We start from the raw sequence: 21,915 nt of genomic DNA, 5'->3' as shown, positions 1-21,915 counted from the left end.
GGAAGAGGCTACCCCGCTGAGACTGATCTAAAAAAAAAAATAACAAATAAAAATAAATCAGTAGACAAAGATACATTTGGCACAGGAAACAGAAAAGCTGTCCCTGCCACAGAATGGAGTCGCTCACCCCCTAAATTCTGCAACAGAGGAACTACTCCTTTGTGTGAGCTACATCTCCTCTCCTCTCGTGGCAGATCTGTTCTCAAGATGATGCAATGACTAGCAATAAAGGCTTACTGGAGATGTGCATGAACACCAAGAGAAATGAGATTTTCTCATGAATTCTGGGAGGCCTATGTCTTCATTTTGAGCACACAACGTCACTGTGAGGGTGGTCAGACACTGGAACAGGTTGCCCAAGGAAGTTGTAGATGCCCCCTCCCTGGAAGTGTTGAAGGCCAGGTCGGATGAGGCTTTGAGCAACCTGGTCTAGTGGAAGGTGTCCCTGCTGATGGCAGGGGGGTTGGGACTGGATGAGCTTTAAGGTCCCTTCCAATCCAAACCATTCTCTGATTCTATAACTTGAATGGAGAAGTCATTAATTGAAACAACCAACAGACCTTACCAATTACCTAAAGAAAACTATTAAACATGGACATTCTTATTCCATTAAAAAAAAAAAACAAAACCAAAATTATTTTCTACTAAGTTTCAGCTAAATAGCAGGAATAGTTTCAAAACAAATGAGAAGCTTCCACTGGTTGCACATTCTCTCAAGATCCTACCCTAACACCACTCTGCGTGGCTTAAGCTAGACCTCTGTACTTGTCTGTGATGGATAATAAGCTTAACACAGCAAATTTCAATGAGAAAGTGTGGCATGATTTAATATTTTCAGTAGGCACAAGGACTGAAGAATACAACATTTCATTGCCTGTTCCTACTATAAAGGCACCTTCTCAAGGCTTCTGAAGCCAAAGGTTTTCCTTACCTTACCCCCCAAAATCAGAACAAGATCTGAGAAAATTCTACTCTACATTTAAAAGCTGAGACCTTAACTGACTCTGCTCACTTTCTGGGACTAATAAAGCTACCCAAAGTGCTAAAAATCATCATCATCATCATCCTAGCACTGAGCTGGCAATTTTCTGAGTCTCCACATAGGAGAGACTTTGCCTCCTGGCACTTGATGAAGCTATCTGTAAAAATATAATCATAGTTAGGATAAATTATTTGCCATAAACAGTAACTAAACTTTATCATACTACTTCAGGAATCATTAATTTGATTTAGGGATTACATAGTGATGAAAAGCTGTAATTCCCTGAAGAATCTAAGTTATATTTGTCTGGGATAGATACATGATGCAACTGCAACTTGTAATACCACACATACCTTGTAATGCTTTTGGATACGCTGTTGGAGAAAGCAAGCACACCAGTGGTTGTCCAAATAAGTTCGTGAAATTCTGTAACAGATAAGAATTTTGAAGTATTGATGGTCACTTTGCTTGCTTTTGAATATTCATCAGGTTAAGGGTACAAAGACTATTAATGACAGAGAACACACTAATGCCCGTCACACAGTTCAGCATCAGCAGTAAGGTCAGCAAGTTGACTTCTAGATCACAGCACAGAACTATTACCCACTACATCTGAAAGGAACTAGAATGTTCTCATTTCACTGCTAATGACAGCAGACACTAACTGAACAGAAATATGGCTTTCAGGAGGAATATATGACTGGAAACAAAACATGTCCTGCAATAAGAAGGAAAGCTGTTGGCTGTCAGTTCAAAACAGATCTAACATCTTTCCTCAACATCAACTGAACTATCCAGTCAAAGTGATTTATTTCCTCTTCTTTTTCTAGCAGGAAGAACTATTTCTGATGAAACAGAAGAACCCAGTGGAGAAAAGTTTTAAAATAAGTTTCTTTCAAAGCAAGTATGTCATAACCTTAACATCTGCTACACTGAACCCTCATTGACAGTACTCCTTTCACGTACGTTCCACCAGCACTTTAAATATTGCCTAAGTGTCCTGCTGCACAAGAATGTCTCCAGAAACCTCAGATGACACCTTTGTCCAACATTTACCTAGTAACAGTCCTACTGTGTATCTGTCTGGTAGGTATACTGATTGGTAATGATGATCACCAAGAAAGAAAAAAAAAAAATTCATTTACACAAGCTCATTAGCTGTCATACATCTCACCACAACAGCTTTCTTAAAACTGAAGTCTTGCAAAGCCCCAGAAAATGGAATTGATCATGTCTGCATCCTACCAGAGCACACATTCCAACCACAGCATGAGTGCAACACACATTTCTGCAGAATATATTCTTAAAATTGGCAGGTTACGAATGTAAAGCCTACATTACCAGAAGAATTTGCTTGTATAGAATCATCAAAAAGCTCTTTTCTTACTTCCTTCTGGCTTCTGCTTAATTCAAATGGAACTTGCCCTTCTAGGCAGTATATTTCAATTGATTTAGTTTCACTGAATTAATTTAATCAAAGTCTGCTAAATACTAAAGACATTAATCTAGTCTAATCAAAATCAAACATTTTCCATATCTGACAGAGTGCTGACTAGTCCTAAAAACCTTTATTTCATTAAGAGCCCAAGAGAGATTTATAACACTAGATACTAAGGTTTGGTCTCTATGGAAGAAACAAAGACTACTACCACGCAGGCAGTCACTGGAGGCCAATCCAGTAATTAGTAACACTGCGCTAACAAGAAACATTTAAAACTCCAGAAGTCACCCCAGACAGTGCCAGTTTGAACTGAGTACACACCAGCAGGTTACACATTCCCAGGTAACGTGTGTGCTCAGTATTCACCAGCAGATCCACGTGTTGAATTCCACCTTGTGACACCAGCCAGGGACCAAAGCAGACTCCCCACTCGCTGCACCAGTGAGAATCACAACGCAGTTAAACGCTGCCTGCAGCTGTAACGCAAAACCAAGGGGCACTCGTACAGCTTAGGAATGGTGTTACTCACGGACAGGGTCTGAGATCAGTTTGGACTCTGTCCCAGCAGAGGTTAAGTCAACATAGCTAGCAAGTCCTGCAAAGGGGAGAAACTACACGGTTTAACACACAACAGGCTCTTTGGAAGGCAGCTGCTCGTGCCAGTCACTACATCTAAACTACAGATCCGGGAGGAGAAGACTCTGAAGCTTCCAGGTACCTGTCTCAGCTCTTGGGCTGCCATAGCCCAAGCCAACACCAGGATTCACTCACCACCACCTCCAATCCTGATTTCCACAGAAAAGCACTGTGGGTGTACGAGCAGCAAAGGAAGAGGAGCACGTTACAGCCATGGCTTGGAGCAGAGGACCATAAGGTACACCAGAAAAACCTGCCCTGCAGTCTGGATGTTGGTAGCAGCTCTGGATAAGGAACACACTACCTTTCAGTGCATGGAAAACTCCAAAAAGGGTAAAACACATTTCTGTTTCAAAACTGACTCTTTTTTTCCTTCAGTATTCAAGTTTTCCAACAGAAGCTGCTTTTTGAAACGCGCGTCATATACATCTCTCTCCAAAAAAGAACTACCCATCATCTCCAAAAGAAGCCACTGCACATCTCAGCTTTACTAAGCTGAGTATTTATACCACAGCACTAACAAAGGCCTTGCATTCTTACTGGCCAGTTTGGGTTTGGTTTTTTTTAAGACTTTGCATTTGCCCATAATCTTAGATAACCACAGCTCCAAGAAGAAGATACTGATTTAAAAATCCTGTTTCATCCACATATACTTCAAGAACACAGCCATCTATATTTAAATGGAAGTGTTAAAAAAAAATCCATGGCTTTATGTAGATATGCTTGCTCTGCAGTTATCTTCCACTTTCAGCTAAATATATAGAGGAGGAAGCTGTTCAAGTGCCGCTGATTTGACAAACTGGCAAGTCACTTCCTGGCAGGACTTACTTTCAGTCATCACCATTTAAGCTCTCTAGAGAGAGGGAGAGGATGCAAACGCGTGCAGGAGGGCAGAAACAGGCTGTAGGAAAAGATGTGTGAGCAGTTGCTGTTCCTGCCAGCGCTGCTCGCAGTGACATTTAAATGTCAGGATAGCTACTGTCCTATCAGAAAAGATCAGGGCAGCCGTGGGGAAAAAAGTCCCTACACAGACTTCAACTTCTCACACAATTGCACAGAATCTCTTTGTTTGTGCCCATGCCCGAGTCTGCAAAGCACCTCACAAGACAACCAGAGGACAGTCACAGGACAGCACTGTCAGGATACTCTGGTGACAAGGAACCGAGCGTGTCAGCGCGCACACAGTGACACAGACAGGAATTCAGAAGGACTAGAAAATACCGAGATTGAGAGCTCTGCCATCTGCCTCCAGCTGAAAACAAACCACCTAAACCCATCCCCACGCACCTATCTGCCCAGGTTCAATGGCAAGAGACTGTCAAGTCGGATGTGAGCTCTCAAACACCAAACCTATTTTTTTAAGTAGGGGTTCGCACTCTTTCTTTTTCTTCCTTCTTTCTCTTTTTAGATTTCCCACAATCGTGCTCACACGATTCCGATCTGGGTCAGAGCTCCATGCAGCCACTTCCACACTCCAGTCCTGAAATACTTCCAAAACTCACATTTCTATACTCCTTACATAGAGGCAGAGTTGGACTTCTCTCACACCAGCTGCTCTGTGTGCTTAAGAGATGGAGCACTGGCCTATTTTATTTTGGTTGTCAGTTCACTGCAGAGCAGGGAAAAGAAACTAAATGGAGGTTACAGTTTTTGCTTACTGTGTGCCCACAAAATCTGAAGAAAATTCAATAAGTGAATTTAAATGTAATACAAAAAGCAAATTCTACTGTAAAAACTCAACTGTTAGTCACAAAAGAGCTACAAATCTACATGTGGGAACCCATCACCTCAAAAAGATCTTGTGCTCTAAGGTGTCCACAGAACTCTGGTATGTCCAGAGCTGTATTTGAATTAAGGATCACCAGGAATCCCTTACTCTCCCTTGCAGAGCTGACCTACTTGACATCTTTCGGCAATTCTACTAGAGAGGAAGGGGTTAAAAAACCAAACCAAAACAAAAAACTAAACCCAAGCCACACTTTTTCCCCTGAAACAAAACCAAACCCCCTCGTTGATGTACTGGAATGAATGTCAGGAAAGAGCAGAGGAAAATAAGTCTCTAACAAATCATCATTTTCTCAGAAAGACAAGTAAATCATTCTAATTGTGTTTCCCTTCCTTTAAATGGGGGAAGGAATTTAATAAAAAGCAGATTTGCACTGAAATCTAGTGTGCTGAAGTCAAACACAGTCGTATTTTAAAAGCCCTTTGAAATGCATTACAATATAACAAACCCCAAACCCTAGAGAGGCCAGATCATTATTAAGACTGTCAGGTAAAAGCTCCCTGGCTCAATACAGAACTATTCTGAATCACACTGATCACTGATTTAGTACCTCCCGTTGGCAAACAAATGACACAGACGGAGGCTACTGAACAAGGAACAAGTTCCTCTGGCCACTAGACGTCCCTGTTCCTCCTCTGAAACACAGCTGTGAACGTTCACTTTCCTCACTGCACATAATGGAGCTATAAAAAGGAAGACATAAGGAAGTGGCACTTTCCCCAGATATAGCACATTCTTAATATCCCATTCATGAATTAAATACATGTCGTCACGCCATCCAAATGCAGCTGGAGACTGAGACTGAAAACGCCTGCTTCTGTATTACCCGATGGCCGGTTCCCAGAGGTGATCTGGCAGGGAGCAACTCTACTGCAAGTCCACAGCACCCTAGGAAGGGGGCTCATTGTCCAAGCATATACCACTCTACAGTAACACTGGAAGCTAATTTGAGTCTTGTTATTTCCTTGGTTCAGATACTTTTCAGACACAGACACCCTGTGTTTTATAAGATCAGGCTCAATGCTTTGACTCCTTTCCGTTGCTTAAAAGCAACTGAGTGTTGGATGACTGGAAAAAAAAAAGGCAGATTAGTTATCTCCCTCCCCCACGCACACACACACCAAGATTTGTCTTTGGTATATAACAAAAATAAACCTCCCACCAGAGACCTTGGAAATCTTGAACCTTTTTTCCCTCCAGGAGGATTTATTACTTTCCAATGAGCGGCTGTTCATGTGCTTCTCCTTCTTGTTCCTATTCATAGGATCAGATCCTGACTAGCATGCACAACCTCAAAAGAAAAGAAAGACTGAATACAAACTGTTTAAAAAAATCACCTGTTAAAAGTGTAAGCTAACTAAGGGTTGACACTGCATCCTATCACACAAGCAGCTGCCTCCAAGAGCCTTACCTTGTAGGCGACGCTGTTTGAGGAGTCCACAATGATAAACAGGGGCTTCCTTGTGAAAGGGTAGAGATCTCCAGGGTGAAGGCTGAAAAGAGAAAGGGACGCTTCACAGAGCTCTAGAATTGCTGCAGAGCTGTGACACGGCACAAGTTTCTCAGCTGCCCGTGTCCAGATAAAAAGCAAGCAGATTCCCCACACCCCAGTCCTCAGATTCATCCTCAGAGAGGAACTGCAAAACTAGTCTGGTATTCTCTAGAACATGGGCTACTGGACTCGTTAGTTCTTTAACAATAACAGATGTTTATCTTCTTGAGAAGTCATCCACCATTAATTTGAAGTTTTCCAGTAATAAAGAATTTATGTTAAGTCACAGCAATACTTTTTCAGTGTTCAAATCATCATTTAGAGTTGCATATTCACTTGTAACTGTTCAGCTTCAAGCCAGTCTACCTTATGATGTCCTGCACCGAAGAGTTTGAACTCAAGAGACTTTAATGCATTTTTCTCTATTAAAGACAAATTCTTCTGAATTTGCAGCTGTCACACTCATGGAACTCACCAGTGCATCTCCTTGTACGACTGGTTTCGCTTGTGGATAGCATCCCCATTTATAATGTCCCGGTTACTATTTGTCAGAACGCCACCAAAATCATACGGACCTACACATGGCAAAAAGAAAATGAAAATGAGCAGAAGCAACTCACCTTCCATATGGATTTAACAATTATATGAAAGGCAGGAAGCAACCACAAATCCCAGATAACTGAGTGAATCTGAACCACTGCAGCTGTAAGGAGGGGATGGGGAAATGTGTCGACTTTAACTACATATTCAGTTTTATGCATTGTTAGTGGTTTCAGCACCTATCAGATAGAAGCAAGCAATGCAACTTCATAACTTCTAATTTATTTATTCACTATTTATCCATAAACAGAATACAAAAGATCCAAATATTGGCTCTTGCTACACTACCCAGCAAAAAGATTAAAACCCATTACACATTTCATACTGGAAAATCAATACCTTTGTAAAGTTACTATATGAGCATATTCTAGATTCAGAATTCGATTGGAAAAATAAGGCTGCATCAATCAAAAACCCCTGTAGCCTCTCAGACCAGATATCATACTATCATCTGCAGTTATAACTCTGCAAAGGGGAGAAGAGAGAGCCCAGAGAATGAATATGCTTTCAATACTCCTAGAAAGGACAAAACAGTTTTAACTAGATTTCAAATCTGCAGCAAAGGTTTATTTTTTTAAGATTTCAAATGCAGAATTGATAATTTTTAAATGCACACAGCCTGGACATATGTTCCTAAGGTAAGCTAAAGTAATATCCTGCTCAGTTGGCAGCACTGAGCTATCCGCCTAACTGTTTGATGGAGGGCAAAGGTGAAAGTAACAGCTATAAAAATATCAAATCCTGCACCAAAAAATGCGCTAGAGACAGCAGGGAATATCTGTGCCATTGGGATGGGTATGAAATGTCACTAAAGTTAGTAGAATAAAGCATTAGGATTTCCTCATTCTGTTATACATTTGCAGAGTTGGTTGACTCAGATTTGGCCACCAAATGCCATTTTTTCAGGTTTGGATCTATAAGACACTTTTCCTTTTTAAAGGGAAGCTTTGGGAATACAAAATTAGGAACAGAACACACGTTAATTTAGCACCATTACAAATGTCTGATGTGATCTGTCAAACACAAATGGCTTACAGGCAACAAACAGTGCAACTTGCAGCTGCTCTCCCTTTTAATAAGGTAGAACTTTGTGGTCTGTGCAGGCTACGCTACCTTATTAAAAGAATGCAGTGGTAATGGGATTAATTTAATGAGAACTGAAGTCTGACTATGCAGCTCTTCAGATGAGGGGGCCTGGATGCCTCTACAGGAAGGTATTCAGCTGAAACAATCCATGCAGCCAAGTGGACGTAACACAGGCTTTAAAGAACACGGTTTCATTAGAACCTATCACCAAGTTGCAGCAAAATGTAAAATGTTAAAAGCACTTTAAAAAAAAAAAATCACTGCCACAATCCAAAGCTGACAGGGACTTTTTTTTTCTTTCCTTTAACATTTTGAGAGCTCTATAAATCATGCATCGGGACGGACAAGGCATGCATCTTATAAAGGAATGCAAGTCTCAAACAGATGAGGTGTGTACAATATTTAGGATGTTAATAACTTTTTGTTTTTTCTCTTTAAATTATATTAACAGATCTTTTGACTGTGTTTACTTCAGCCAAGCAGTTTTCAGCTTTTAGATTGCAGCTGCATCCAAATATTCTGCTAGGTTGCAAAAAAACAGGAGGATGAGGTGAAGGGAATTGTCAAAAATCATGAGAAGGGCTTGAATTGTCAGGTTAACAAGCGTGCAAATACAACAGTCCTCGCAGATGCTTCAGCCCGTTTGCCACCCATCTCCTGACTGCACGTTCTCGTAGCACTGGAGATTGGAAAGAACCACAAAGTGCCATTTGGCCATTTTATTAACTTTGCACTGATGCATCAACTGAGCCATGTGCTCTTCAAAATTGGTGAAGCTTTTAATACCCAGTTTTTGACGTATCTGAAGTATGTCCTTTGAAACGGTCTCAGGTTAATGCACTCTAACTAAAACACAGGGAATTAACTATTGTTTGTGGAAAAAAAGGCTATCTTACTAAGTAGACAGGAGAATAAAATTGACTTGTCTTTTAAAAGGAGCTTTGTGACATCTTTCTTGGTCACTTGTCCTGGAACATAAAGCGAATTCAAGCCCTGTTCATGACAGGGAGCATTCCTTTATTGTACCTTCACTATCCGAACGACCTGAGGGAAACACGCCCGTGGCAGACAAGTAAATCAGCAGCACACTGTTTGCAGGCAGCTCCTGAAATTCAAATACAGAGAAGAGTAGCACGGGAAGAAATGTATCAGTTTATTTTAATATTCAATCAACACCTTCATAACTACAGTGTCATTTAAGATTGTGCAACTCCCACTTCTAGCTCCCCTTCACTCTGTTCTTCGTATGTGTACACACCCTTCCCCATCACATACATCCCCTCAAATACATGAGTACGCAGACAAAAATGTAAACTGATGATGGGTTCATACTTTTTTTTCCCCACACAGACCTCTAGGCTGATATTAGAGGTTCAAGCAGCACTAAAAAAGCATCTGCTTCCACATAGACTCTCTTTACTATCTAATCAGACCTGAGGCATTCCAAAATACGGAAACCAAAAGCTGCTGAGATCTATGCAGACCCTAAACTGCCAAACAATTCAGGATCCAAGGGAAGTTCTTTGTTTCCAAATACCCCAGAGTTTGCAACATCTGCCTCTTCCCCCTGACCCTTCTCAGCTGGACAACAAGCACAACACATGCAGGTTTCTGTATAGACCTGTGAAAGAAATCTGCTTTACACCTTTCTAATGGGCTGTCTGCAGGAGGAGACAGATGCTTTCCATTTCTGCAAAAGGCTGCCCATGCAGACACCCAAAATTCTAAGGAGCAAGGATGCACTTCCTTCACCTCACCAGAGGTTTCTTTACAGTTGTTTCTTGAAACAAACTGAAACTTGTTTCTTTATAGGATTCCTATTCTGGTTTTACTACTAAATCCTAAATTGCTGGCTTGTACAGTCATAATTAAGCATAATGAGCCCAGCAACTTTGTTAAATTAAAACAAGCACAGCAACTGTATTTAAAAAGTCTACAAATGTCTAGATTACCTACATGTAAGAGAGCAGTGGGTAACAAAATAAGACAGGCAGATAAAAATATAGCACGTGCAGGAGAGAGATACAATTCAAATGGGAGACAGAACTGGAGACCTGCCAGGGATACAGTGCTCCAGAGCAACAGTTTCTCGACACACTTCCCTGATTTTGGATTGTGTTTGGCACAACACGAAGTAGAAGAACACTCTAAGGTTTTTATCTTCTCCAGATCTCTGATCTCAAGAAATATTTCCTATAATATCTATATAGGAAATAGATAAAATGTATATAGGAACACTTTATATATATATATATATCTGTATATGTAAATATAAATGTCTGTGTATATGTGTATGTACCAGCACACACACAAATGAAATCACTGGATAAGATTAAATCATATGCTACTATCACATTCCATCATACTGCTTAAGGCTTCCCACAGTATATATTTGAAGTATAAAAGACTATCTCAACCACATTTTATTCAGTGTCCCATACCATTCCGGATATTTTTTTATTACAAATAAATTCATCAATTTCACAAACCTTAAATGATGCTGCTAAAAATGTATATAGCTGGCTAAAGGTTGGTTTATAAAGTAGATATTTATGGGGGTTTTCCCGCCGGGCTGGTTTCTCCGTCGACTCCTGTTAAAAAAAACAGACGACATTACTTGGATCAAAGCCCACAGGTCTGAGCTACTCTTCACTAACCTCTAGTAAGAGTTACACCAGCTTTACTAACCTGCTCTGCACAGTGACAATACTGAAAGAGTATATCATGTAAAACAAAACAAACAAAATACGAGTTAACATCTGTTGCCAAGCTTGTCACTGAAATGGAACTCACCTGCATCCCAGGTTTGTTCATTTGTGATGCTAAATTCATTGGTTCCCTTTCAAGTGCTTGTAGCATTCGGAACATATCGATTGTTAATTCACTGAACTTGACCTGCAAGAGAGTCAAAGTTTATTCTGCCAGGTACAGATTAAACAGTATTTCTTTGGAATTATTCAGGTAAGATTCAACTGCATACCAGACAGACTTTCTGTCTCTCAGGGATCTGTCAGTGTAATCTTTGAATCTCTAAAGACCTGTGAACGACTTTTAGAAGAACTCATGGGGGACAAAGTCTATTTAGTACTGATCTACCAGGCCAGGTCACTGTAGTGCAGACCCCTACTTCACAAACTACACACTTTTCTGAGGTTGTTTACACATCAAGTGCTGAAACTGCTATGTACTATGAATTAAGGCAAAATCAAACTGTAGTTAAGATACAACTCCCTTGCTTACCTGAAAAAAGACTCAAGAGAGGTCATGAAGTCTGTAAAACTTCACTGTCATCATCATCATGTAAAAAACATCATCTTTAATGATGTCTTTTGAAGTCCCCTTGCTGTTGCAACTGAAGTTGCAACAAGGTGGAGTATGGCACGTGAAAGCCTAAGTCAAGCTTTTTCTAGACATATCCCAGAGGACTCTCATGCTTGAATGTTGTGAAAATCCAGCACGTGAAAACCAATTCTAGCTACTTAATTGACATGATGAATATTTCTTATTTCTGAGAGCCTCTTCTTCTTGCTGCCACTGCAAACATCACAATCAAAATATTTTAATGTTCGCCTCTACTATTCATACAATCACAGAATCTCCTGGTTGGAAAAGACCTCTGAGATCATCGAGTCCAACCATACCTGTCCACTACTAAACCATATCCCCAAGCACTTCATCTAGCCATCTTTTAATGATCAGAAGGGATGTCACAGGGGGAAGGACTCTGAACTCCAAAGATACAAACCCAGGTCCCCAGAATTTCTTTTACCTGGTTGTTGCAGTTCCCAATAATCAGTGCATCTGCAAGAGCAAGCTGTCCCACTATCATTCCCTGCTCTAGCAACGGAGCTCCTGTTTCAGAAAGCCTGTTAGAGGTGATTACAATGGTGTTGTCATCATTTAAAACCATGACAGGGTCTGCCTAAAAAAAGCAACCAGAATAAATCAGGAATTCAAGAACACGTACACATTTGCAGTCAGAGACGAGTCCAAAGGTCTTGTCACTTACAGTAAACATTTCATAACTGAGATTTTTTAAATTAATTTGATATATATATATATATTTGCGTGCAGGCTACAGAGTAATGCCTTGCCACCTGGAAAAGCAACAGCTCTTAGGGACTGCAAGCAAATACATGGTACAAGCACATGGAGGTACAGTAAACAGAAAAACAAACTTCCTCAAACGACACAAACTCTGCTTCAGCTTTTCTGTACCTGAGGAACCAAATGGCATCAACAACCTTACAAATCCACGCAGAATAAACTAAACTTTCCTACCACACAGAAGAATCCTGCACTATTTTAGTTCACCTTCCCTTCCTAGAAATAAATAGCAAAGGAGATGAGCAAATTGCCATCCATGCTGGCAGTATTTAAATAAATACTCATGTTACATAGTGATATCTTATATAAAAGGAGGAAAGCAGAACACTGTCTCATTTGACAGAATAAAAGAAAAATAATTTTAATGATTAAATGGGACAGGAATACTGTCTCTGCACGTAGCACACCTGCTTACCACGTAGAGATGGTGATACAGGACACTTGGGTGAACAAGTCAGGAAACTTTATTCTTAAACTAAAAGGGAATGGTATTCTCACCTCGATAAATGCTGCCACTTCCTGAAGAACCAGGTTCCACTCCACCTGATCTTCAGTATTAAAACGATGAGTGTAGTCTTCAATTTCATCTGAGAGCTCCTGGTGTAAAAAGTTCAAAGACAGACATAGTCACTTCTTAAACCGAGAGCTTAACAGGCAGTCAGTAACTTCACAATTCAGTTAGCTGGGCTGGCCTTTAAGAAAAATAATTTTAAAAATAAATTCTTGAGAACATATGCAGCACATTTCTGACTAACATGCCAGCCAAAACGCGCTCTTTCAGGAGACAGAATGCCAATATTACCCTGGGTTTTGGCAATGCAAAGTGGCTTTTAAGTAGGTCCAAATGCAAAGAATATCTGGAGTTAAGTATAACTATGCCACTCACATCCAGCTACGTCACTGGTTATTACCATAAGCTGGGGATACCAGGGACTCAAATTCCAGCTTACAAGTAACTCGAAATACAATGAGAAAGTGAATAGTGTGGCTTTTTAGCTGCTGCTAAGCTAAGCTAGCAGCTCAAGTCAGCTTCGACACAGACAGTAATGCAACCTCCACAAAACTGTCAATAGCAGAAGCTGCTTGCAGCAAGGTTGTTAGAGGGGTTTGGGAAGCTTCTGCTGTCCCTTTGTTGTAGTTAAAGGGCACCTCCCTATCCAGGCTGCAGCTACTGGAATATTTTTACTTGGTGTTCAAACCAGGCCAAGAAATAATTTGAGTTGAAAGTGTCATTATTAAGTGTCCAATTCACAAAAGATATTCACACTACATTGGAACCTCCCACCCCTCGAGCACCTTTATCCTCACTTTAACATACCTTTACAAGGTCCTTTACAACATCCATTTTGTTGAGCAAGAGACAAACCACTATAAACCTTGCATAGTAACGCAGCTTCTTAACCACTAATTCAGGCCTAAACACAACAACAAAAACACCACAGCCAAATTTGAGACTAAAATAGAACATAGGTAGGCAATGGGGGTAAGGGAGAGGAGGAGTTTAAGATCAGAGCAAGGCTGAACACGCCACAGATTAAGAGTTCTAAGTGAATTCATGTGGAGATCAATAGCTACCTGGCTGCTTAAAGGTTTATTTAAAATTGAGCACAGGGACATAAAATATACATCAAGAAAGCCACAGCCTCCCCCCTTCCCCACAGTCTCCTTACAGCAGAACAGGCATGGGCATCAGATATAATTGCTGGCTCTTCAAATCTTTTGACAGTTCATGGGCACTGTCTCACCCCCCTGCGCCACATGATAATCACAGCTGGCTCACAGTTCACTCACCTGGGACAACTTAAAGATGTGCAAGTCAGCATAGCCCATAATTACTCATCCATTTCTAAAAATCTTCTGACAGCATCTAGAAACATGCTTGGTCAATCCTACCTTGTCTGAAACAGCTCAAGCACTCAGACTGAAATTGAGAGACTTTTAAGAGCGACGATAACAGGGTCAACAGATATCAGAACAGAGCAGGGCAACTTTCATCTTTTTGTGGCACTAAAAGACATCAGCAAGACTAGAGACATGTAAGCAGTTTAAGTCCATGAATGCTTGGCAGGAAACTCCCTAACTAATCTTCTGCATTTATCTTGATGATGAGGACTTGACAGAATATTCCTCCAGTCATACAGCAAAGCTCTTATTTACACTGAGATTTTTAATCATGGCAGGAGGATTAAAAGAAACTTCCTTCAACAACACCGATTTTATCCCAGTTATTCTCCCACAGTTTACAGCTATTTGTACACCATTCTAGTCTTGAAAACAAATGAGGGCATTCATTCAGGCATACCTGTCTTCCTTGTTGACTTGGGAGTAGTATGACCTCTGCCTAATTGCTGAATAGAAGGAGAAAGCTTCGTTGAGATAGCTGGTTTCTGAAGTGCGCAAGCTGCAGAGGAAGAATCAGATTAGCTCGCTGCTTCAGATGGAAATCCAGGCCAAACCCTCCCTTCCTGCCCCCTCAATCATCTTGTGCCTCAATGGCAAAACTCCCTCCTCAAGTAACATCATATGAAAGCCAGACCCTCATTCTTTGTGCCCGCTGGGAAGACAGATTTCAGAGCTTGGATTCCATTTCAGATAATCAAATCTGCCCATCTTGTACAGGTTAATTCAGAAGTCTAAAGGAACATATAGCTCCCAAATTTGTAAATCTCACTTTAGCAGCACACATGGAAGACTCTGAGACACTTCTGAGATAGGAGGTAAGTCCTTAGACAGTATCAATGTGACCAGCACTATGGTATTGGGCTCACAGGTGCCTTTCTCTGCAGCACCCCCATGCAGTCCCCAAGGCCTTCTCATTCAGAAACAGGCATCATGACTCAACTGATACATTCATTTCTCCTGACTGAGCATCCAGATATTTGGTACGGAGCTGCCACTAACACTGCAGTCCCCTACTGAATCCTTTTCTGTGCTTACTTACTAATAATGGTAATAGAGCTGCCCAATCTTGGAAGCAATTTCCCCAATTTGCCACCGCTTCAACCCATACCGATTGTCCAATACTTGTCTATTTCGCAAGAGAGAAAAGAAAGATTAAAAGGCATTCCAGAACTTCTTAGAACATCACACCAGACAAGAACAAAGAGCCATTTTAGGGCAAATTTCAGCTTTTGCTACTGGTCTGGCATTCCCAGTAGCAGTCCTCAAAGAGCCAACAGCGCTGCACGTACACATCAGAACAAGGACCATTTATGTGGCATAAACTTCCGAGAGCCAGACATAAGTGTGTCGCACAAAATACATACAACAAAAGGTCACAGCTTCCCAGGAGAACACTCAGACTATGCAGCCAATGCAAGGTGTGAAAGATCAGAGCCCACGCTGCAGCAAGATGCTTCACACCGTTCCAGATGGGTTTCTGCACTGCAGAACCCATCATCCCAGCTTCTCCTTGGCAATATACGAAAGCAACATGCATTCAAGTAGAGCAAAAGGTTTTGTTAAAGGAGTCACACTGAAAACTGCAACTTTTTAATTCATTAGACTGTGAGCACTCCAGGAAGTAACTATTCCTTCCCTTCATGCTTGAATAACACAGTGAAATCTCAATCTGAACCGGGGCCCCTAGGCATACCGGAGATTAAAGCTGTGCTTAAATCCACAGCACACGTCTGCCCACAAACATCCCCTTACCGATGCTGCTGCTGAAACTTCCAGAGTTTGGTGTAAACATCAAATGTTCGCCCAAAATAGGATTGCCACTGTTTCTGCCCATACTGAGGTAAATCCCTGCAACAGACAAATGACAAACACAGAGTTAGGGTGTAGATTCCAGTCAGCCCAGCACGACAGCAGCGTACTTGGGTCAATGTCAGAATGGCTTTGGTCTGAATTGACTTGGAATGCTTTATAACTCTGCCCGCACCCAGAACCCTCAGACCAAGACATGGACCTGCTGGAGTGGGTCCAGAGGAGGCCACAGGAGTGATCAGAGAGGGATGGAACAGCTCTACTGTGAGGAAATGCTGGGAGAGCTGGGGCTGTTCAGCCTGGAGAAGAGAAGGTTCCAGGGAGACCTTATTGCACCTTTCAATACTTAAAGGGGGCTCGTAAGAAAGAGTTCCAGAGCAGTGTGCTGGTGCATTTCTGCTAGCTGTAATTGCTGTAACAGCACCCTAGGTAGAAAAGGAAATTAATATTCCTTTGCTCATCAGCCAACTGTACTTCCCACACAGCTTGAAGGGACCTAGCTTAGTTACTACACGTAACACGAATCTGTTATCAGCTCTGACTCCAACCAGCCTGGAAAACCATTCCAGTACTTGCTGCTGCTATTCTACAAAGATGCCAAGGAATCTGGGCAGGATTTTACTGAAAAGAGAAAAGAAAAAAGAAAAAGAAAAAGAAAAAAGACTTACATGTTTTTCTTTACTTAAAATAAAATTTAAAAAATCCCCTCAAACTCACAATGGGCTGCTCAACATCTTGGAACAGACTTTGGCATAGCGAGGGGTAGACAGAAGTATAAACACACACTTCAGGGCACCAACATCTTCATCCAAGTACAGCTCGACACAAACACTTGCAACTTTAAAGCATTTACTGCAACAAATGATTCACCACTTTCTGTTGGTGTAACAGATGTAAGCATTTTAGCTAAACAAAAGAAGGTAAGAAACTGTCCAAATACATGCCTAAGAAATACTGCAGGCTTTGATAGAGCAACAGGTAGCGTTCAATTTAATTAGCACATCCAGAACTTTCAATATTAGGGGGAAAAAAAAAAGTGAATACAAATAAAAAACAGCATCAAAATTGCTCATTAAAAAAAATAAAATAAAATCAAAGTTGCCTGGCACTAACTTAAGGAATGACTGAATTAGCAAGTTGACTCAAAGAACCCTACCAGTAGTAAATTGGGTTTTCTAGGCCAAGTTGCTTAGGACCTTTGAGCAAAAGTCTAAACCTGAGGGAAAAAGGAAACATACTCTTCCTCTTTCAAACAGTTATGAGCACCAATTAGGAAATGAGCAGGTAACTGTTTGCTGATCGTGCTCCTGCGTAGAGCTCTCATCAGTGAGCTACCACACTCCTTACACCTCACCCACCACCTCCCCTCGCACACCTCTAGCACTCCCTCCACTCTGCACGAGCTGAAGTGTTTATAGAACCTGGCTCAACTCACTGCACCGCATCCATGTGGAATATATGCAAATAAGTGGGATTTTAAACAGCCTCTGTACTCGTGTTTGGCCACTGCTGGGTGTCCACACGCATATTCCTCAAGCAGCGTGCTCGCCTAATTGCAGCTGGCATAGCTGCACAATGCCACGCGATTCCCCGGCTCCCCAGGGAACAGGAAAGATCTCCATGGAAACAGACAGCACCACTTGTTCTCTTGACAGTATCCTGACATGGCTGTAATAAAACTTCATTTATGACAATACATTACCATGGTTTCTCCACAGATTTTTTGCAGACAAGAGCTGCCATTGCTGCCATCATTTACTGGTTTGTGTTCTGAACATCATGCACATGCTGCTCCCGTGAATCAAGAATTCTACTGGGAGAAAACGGATGCGTAAGCAAAAGAGGACAGAGGGAGCAGGTTTTTTAAATGGGACCAGAGGACCTGAATTATTTGGTGCAAAATAACCCAAAAGAATACTAGAGACTCAGTTGATCAGAGTGGATTATTAACACAGCTCCTCCCACTGATGGAGACAGGGAATGTATGATCCAGAAGCAGTTATGAACCCAACTTGAGAGGAAAAGACCTACATTACAGCAAGAGATTTTGCTGCTTCCAGACCTACAGAAGGATACTAGAGCAATATGGGGAGAAAGGCACCAGCCCCCTCTTCGTCCAAGGTGTGCCTGGCTGAGGATGCTGGCTGGGTACAGAACAGGCAGCGGCAGGGGCCTCGCTCATGCTGTTACTGATCACGATGAGCTGTACAGTAGGGATGAAGTGACAGCAAGAAGCAATCCAGATGGGGAGGAAGGAATGGAGATGCTTTGATTCAGGACAGTTCTATCCAGAGCAGGAAGACAGTTGCACACTTCATTACAATAGCCTCCAACAACGAGCAGAGACTGTTTCCAATTTATTGGCTTTTAAACCATTCCTAATTGGACATGAAGACACAAACCACAGATGTTCTAAGAGGATGGGTTTCTCACATCGGGCACAGAAGACTGGTTCCCTTGCCACGCTCCAAGTGGCTGGTGGATAAATTCCACAGATAGCCCAGAATTTTATCCAATTCTTGCTGTATAGTCTCAGCAAAGACCAGCACTACTTATGTGCTCGTAATTCATTTCAGCCACGCTGTTGGCAGAAGCCAGATAACACTGGCTAAAAAACAATTAAAGGTGCTGAGGTTTGTTTGGCCGGCACCACATGGAAGCTGTGACACCGGGACAACTTCCAGAGACTTAAAAGATGTTGAGCAAGTCCTAGAGACTCAGCAGTACACTTCAAAAAGGAAGGTTACAATAACTGCAAGTGAAACATTCGGAGCTTTAAATGCATTCACAGTTTTGACAGGTGATAAAAAAAAAAAGACAACTTGCTTTTATGTTCATAGGCTTGTAGTAATTACAGGCTTCTATTCCCAGAACCTCAGCAGCAGTGGCACAGCTTCCCCATCGCCTCTAACAACCCACAGAGACAGTCAGCACACCAGCAGCCCTCCCAGGAACTCGCCTCACTGATGCAACCTGTGCCAGAAGCCAGCCAGTCTCTTCCCAGTACCAGACAGGGTACAGCCTGCGGCAGTACCTGAAGCTAACAGGGTCCTGTTGTTTCTAAATCATCATCATAGAAGAAAACTAAGAGGTTCAACTTGCATCTTACTAGAAGCCTACAAAATAAGTGGTTAAATACTATCACCTCTTTCCATGAAAGGACAGCAGTCACGATTCTTTCAGCCTGCACAATGAGCAGCAGTTATAATCTGGGAAACTATGATATATGCAGAAAAGCTTTTATTTTCTTAAAGTTTCAGGCTTCTTGGTGATACTGAACACATTTAAGCACTTTTTAACATCAAAAAGAAAATATTAACTGATGACAGTACACCATGAAAAACTGCTTCCTAACATGGTCCCCTCTTTCCAGCCTTTTTCCAAGTAAAAAGCAAGTGGGAACAGGGAAAGGAGAGAAGAAAGCAAGTGGAACACACTTCATGAACAGTTGTTCCTAACTGATAGCTCAGGGCATTCAGAAAGAGAGTAGAGACACTAGAGAGACAATCTCCCCTCTGAGTGATTCTAGCAGGCGTGGCCACAGAAGGATGGTACCACTGGTAGTGTGAGCATGAGGCATACTTGGAGCAGCAACCTTGTCAGATCATCGTATGCTTTCCTCAAACGCTGTATTTGGCATGTGGATTGGGAAGAGAGGAAGGAAATGCTACTGAAACAAAGACGTGGCAGGCTGAGCCCCTGCATTTTTGGCAGCAGCAACAGCTAAGCAGCTGCCAATGCAGCTATAGGCTGAGTTCCCTGTAGCTGAAGTACCCAGAGGAGGCTTCAGGAAGGAAATAATTGCTCTCCTCTCCCTCCCCCATCACTTCTTTTCCATGAAACACGGTAGGCACGAGAGGATGAGGTAAAACACATCAGCAAAGGCCATCATCATCATCTTCAAAACAGAAGGCAGGCATGCATCAAATGCATTTATTACGCTAGAGGGAAAAGCGAGCGACTGGACTAAGAACGAGGATACTTGCCAAGTCATTTCCAGGTGAACTGCCCAGAAAAGAACAAGCACTAACAGAGGAGATGATACCTGAAAATTCTCATGCTGCTTTATCCAGTCATTAGGCTCACGGGAATCACAGGCCTTAGAAGTGAAATGGTGGTGAGGTTGAGTGCAAGAAGCAATGAGGTTAATTGTGTCACGTCACAGCACGGGCAGAGGCTCCCATTCCACCACGTCCTTCTTTTCACACAGCAGAGCTGGAAACTGAAGCCCACCTCTCTATTGTTATTGCCTAAACTTCATCCGAAGGTATTTTCCATTTTCTTTTAATCTAACTGGATAAAAAGGCCTCTTTTTGGCAAAGTACACATGGAAACTACATGGCTTATCTGGAAATCTGATACAGGTACTAGCTCTCTCCGTGTCCAAAGGAAAAGACAGGATGGCTGCAGGTACTCTGCCATCTCTGATGTGAGCTCGAGCATCACGCATCCAGAGTATTAATTTGTGTTTTTCAGTGACTCAGGCCAAAATTTCAAGCAAGCTGTAGCAGAAACCAATCCAGTGTAATGGCACACATGGTCCTGGAAATCCTGGCCTCAAGATCTCAGTCCTTTTACTTTCGAGTGTGTTTCACGGGGTGTTGAATGTGACCACCAAGAACTTCTTGTCTCTACTGCCCATCTACCATTCAGATTTTGGAGCACAAACTGTTTATTTTGGCTTTGGTAATCAAATTCTACAGCACATGAAAGGATTATCAATAACGGGGGGTGGGGGGCGAAGGAATTAAAAACATCTTTGCTAACCATCTGTGTTTGAGTAACAGCAAGCTGTATGGGCCCAAACATACAGTATTACTCAGAGACCAGTAAGAGGCTGAACTGCCAACAAGATATGAGCTAAAAACCACGTTGCTTAAGAGACTCTGCAGCAAAGCCTAGAAATAAACCAGCTCTCCAATACATAATCTTTAACTCAGCATTTATTAACATCAACAGGATGCCTACATCACTGTCCAAAGGTGAACTGTTTTCCTTGAACTCCCCTTACTCTTATCCCCCTTCTTATTGTTGCTGACAAAACAGCTAGACTTTCTACATGTTATTGCAGGTGTTTTGGAGATAAATGCAGATTTCACCTCCCTCCACAGTTCACATTAAGCATTTGTTTCACCAGACACATACGGGCTATGGTTTGGATGTTTCTGTTTAGCACTTCCTGAATTTCTTCCCAAAAATATTCCCTCCCCTGCTTTCCACCCACCTAGGCCACACCTCATCCCTTTTATTTTTTTAGTACAGAGACTGTGGGGTTTTAGACTTCCATGCTCTTGAGTTGTCCTTAATTGTGTGCTTCATACACAACATTTCAGTACAAATTCTATCAATTTCATGGAGTTTTCCACTTCCTGCTTACTGTTAACTGACACCACTGAGAGATTCAGCTCACCTTTCTCACGTGTCCTTCCCCGCTGCCTCAGAAGCAATGTGTGAACCTCTGCTCCTACAGACATGCTCCAAAACTACCTGTGTGTAGGTGCACGTTGTTCTCTCCTAAGCAAACTTACTGGGTTTGAGTTTGAAATGTTTGTTGTACAACTGACTTCAGCATCCCTCACACTAACGTGTATGTTCCGATGCTTTCCTGAAGGAATGCTGCCACAAACACACTAACCTTAAGCCATTGAATAGCTGCTTAGATTTATCCAACAAGTAGCAAAAGTCTGTCACTGTTTTCCTCTCTGCTTGAGGAATATCATCTTCAGCTCCTCCTGATGACATGATTTCTTTTAGGGCAAACTCAGTCCTATGAAGAAGAAAATAGCCATATTACTCAAAAAAATTGAGGCTATGATGAACTCATCCAGATTAGATGCATGCACAGTTCCATGGGGATGGTAACACAGAGCATGCAATTTCCCACAGGTCACTCTTCTCAAGACTCATTAAAAATAACAGCCGAGAATCAAAGCATGGGACTAATTATTGCACAATGCACTAGTTAACAGAGCAAAATTAAAACTAAAAGTGGTACGAGAGTCATAAAATAAAATAACTCTGGGGACTGTATTGACAAACACAAAACTGCCAACAAAAGGACTGTAACACAAACA

General features: G+C 41.7%; 1 protein-coding gene across 1 annotated transcript in view; it reads right to left on the bottom strand.

Annotated features, from left to right (window-relative positions):
- The window catches only part of SCAI (suppressor of cancer cell invasion), a 24,205-nt gene extending 2,601 nt beyond the window's left edge, over positions 1–21,604 (bottom strand). The window contains exons 1-14 of the mRNA XM_010170830.2: positions 21,477–21,604; positions 15,785–15,880; positions 15,072–15,158; positions 14,433–14,531; positions 13,449–13,545; positions 12,629–12,727; positions 11,793–11,945; positions 10,817–10,918; positions 10,513–10,614; positions 9,050–9,128; positions 6,813–6,912; positions 6,257–6,338; positions 1,336–1,408; positions 1–27 (exon numbers count right to left, since the gene is read on the bottom strand). The exon at positions 1–27 is cut by the window's left edge and continues 138 nt beyond it. Of these exons, the coding sequence (XP_010169132.1) occupies positions 1–27; positions 1,336–1,408; positions 6,257–6,338; positions 6,813–6,912; positions 9,050–9,128; positions 10,513–10,614; positions 10,817–10,918; positions 11,793–11,945; positions 12,629–12,727; positions 13,449–13,545; positions 14,433–14,531; positions 15,072–15,158; positions 15,785–15,880; positions 21,477–21,583 (1,303 nt within the window). The 5' untranslated portion in view covers positions 21,584–21,604. The remainder of the gene's footprint in view (positions 28–1,335; positions 1,409–6,256; positions 6,339–6,812; positions 6,913–9,049; positions 9,129–10,512; positions 10,615–10,816; positions 10,919–11,792; positions 11,946–12,628; positions 12,728–13,448; positions 13,546–14,432; positions 14,532–15,071; positions 15,159–15,784; positions 15,881–21,476) is intronic.
- Between the last annotated feature and the right edge of the window lie 311 nt (positions 21,605–21,915).

Source organism: Antrostomus carolinensis, unplaced genomic scaffold, assembly GCF_000700745.2.
Source record: "Antrostomus carolinensis isolate BGI_N321 unplaced genomic scaffold, ASM70074v2 scaffold16006, whole genome shotgun sequence".
NCBI lineage: Eukaryota > Metazoa > Chordata > Aves > Caprimulgiformes > Caprimulgidae > Antrostomus > Antrostomus carolinensis.
This window is presented reverse-complemented; position numbering and strand designations above follow the sequence as displayed.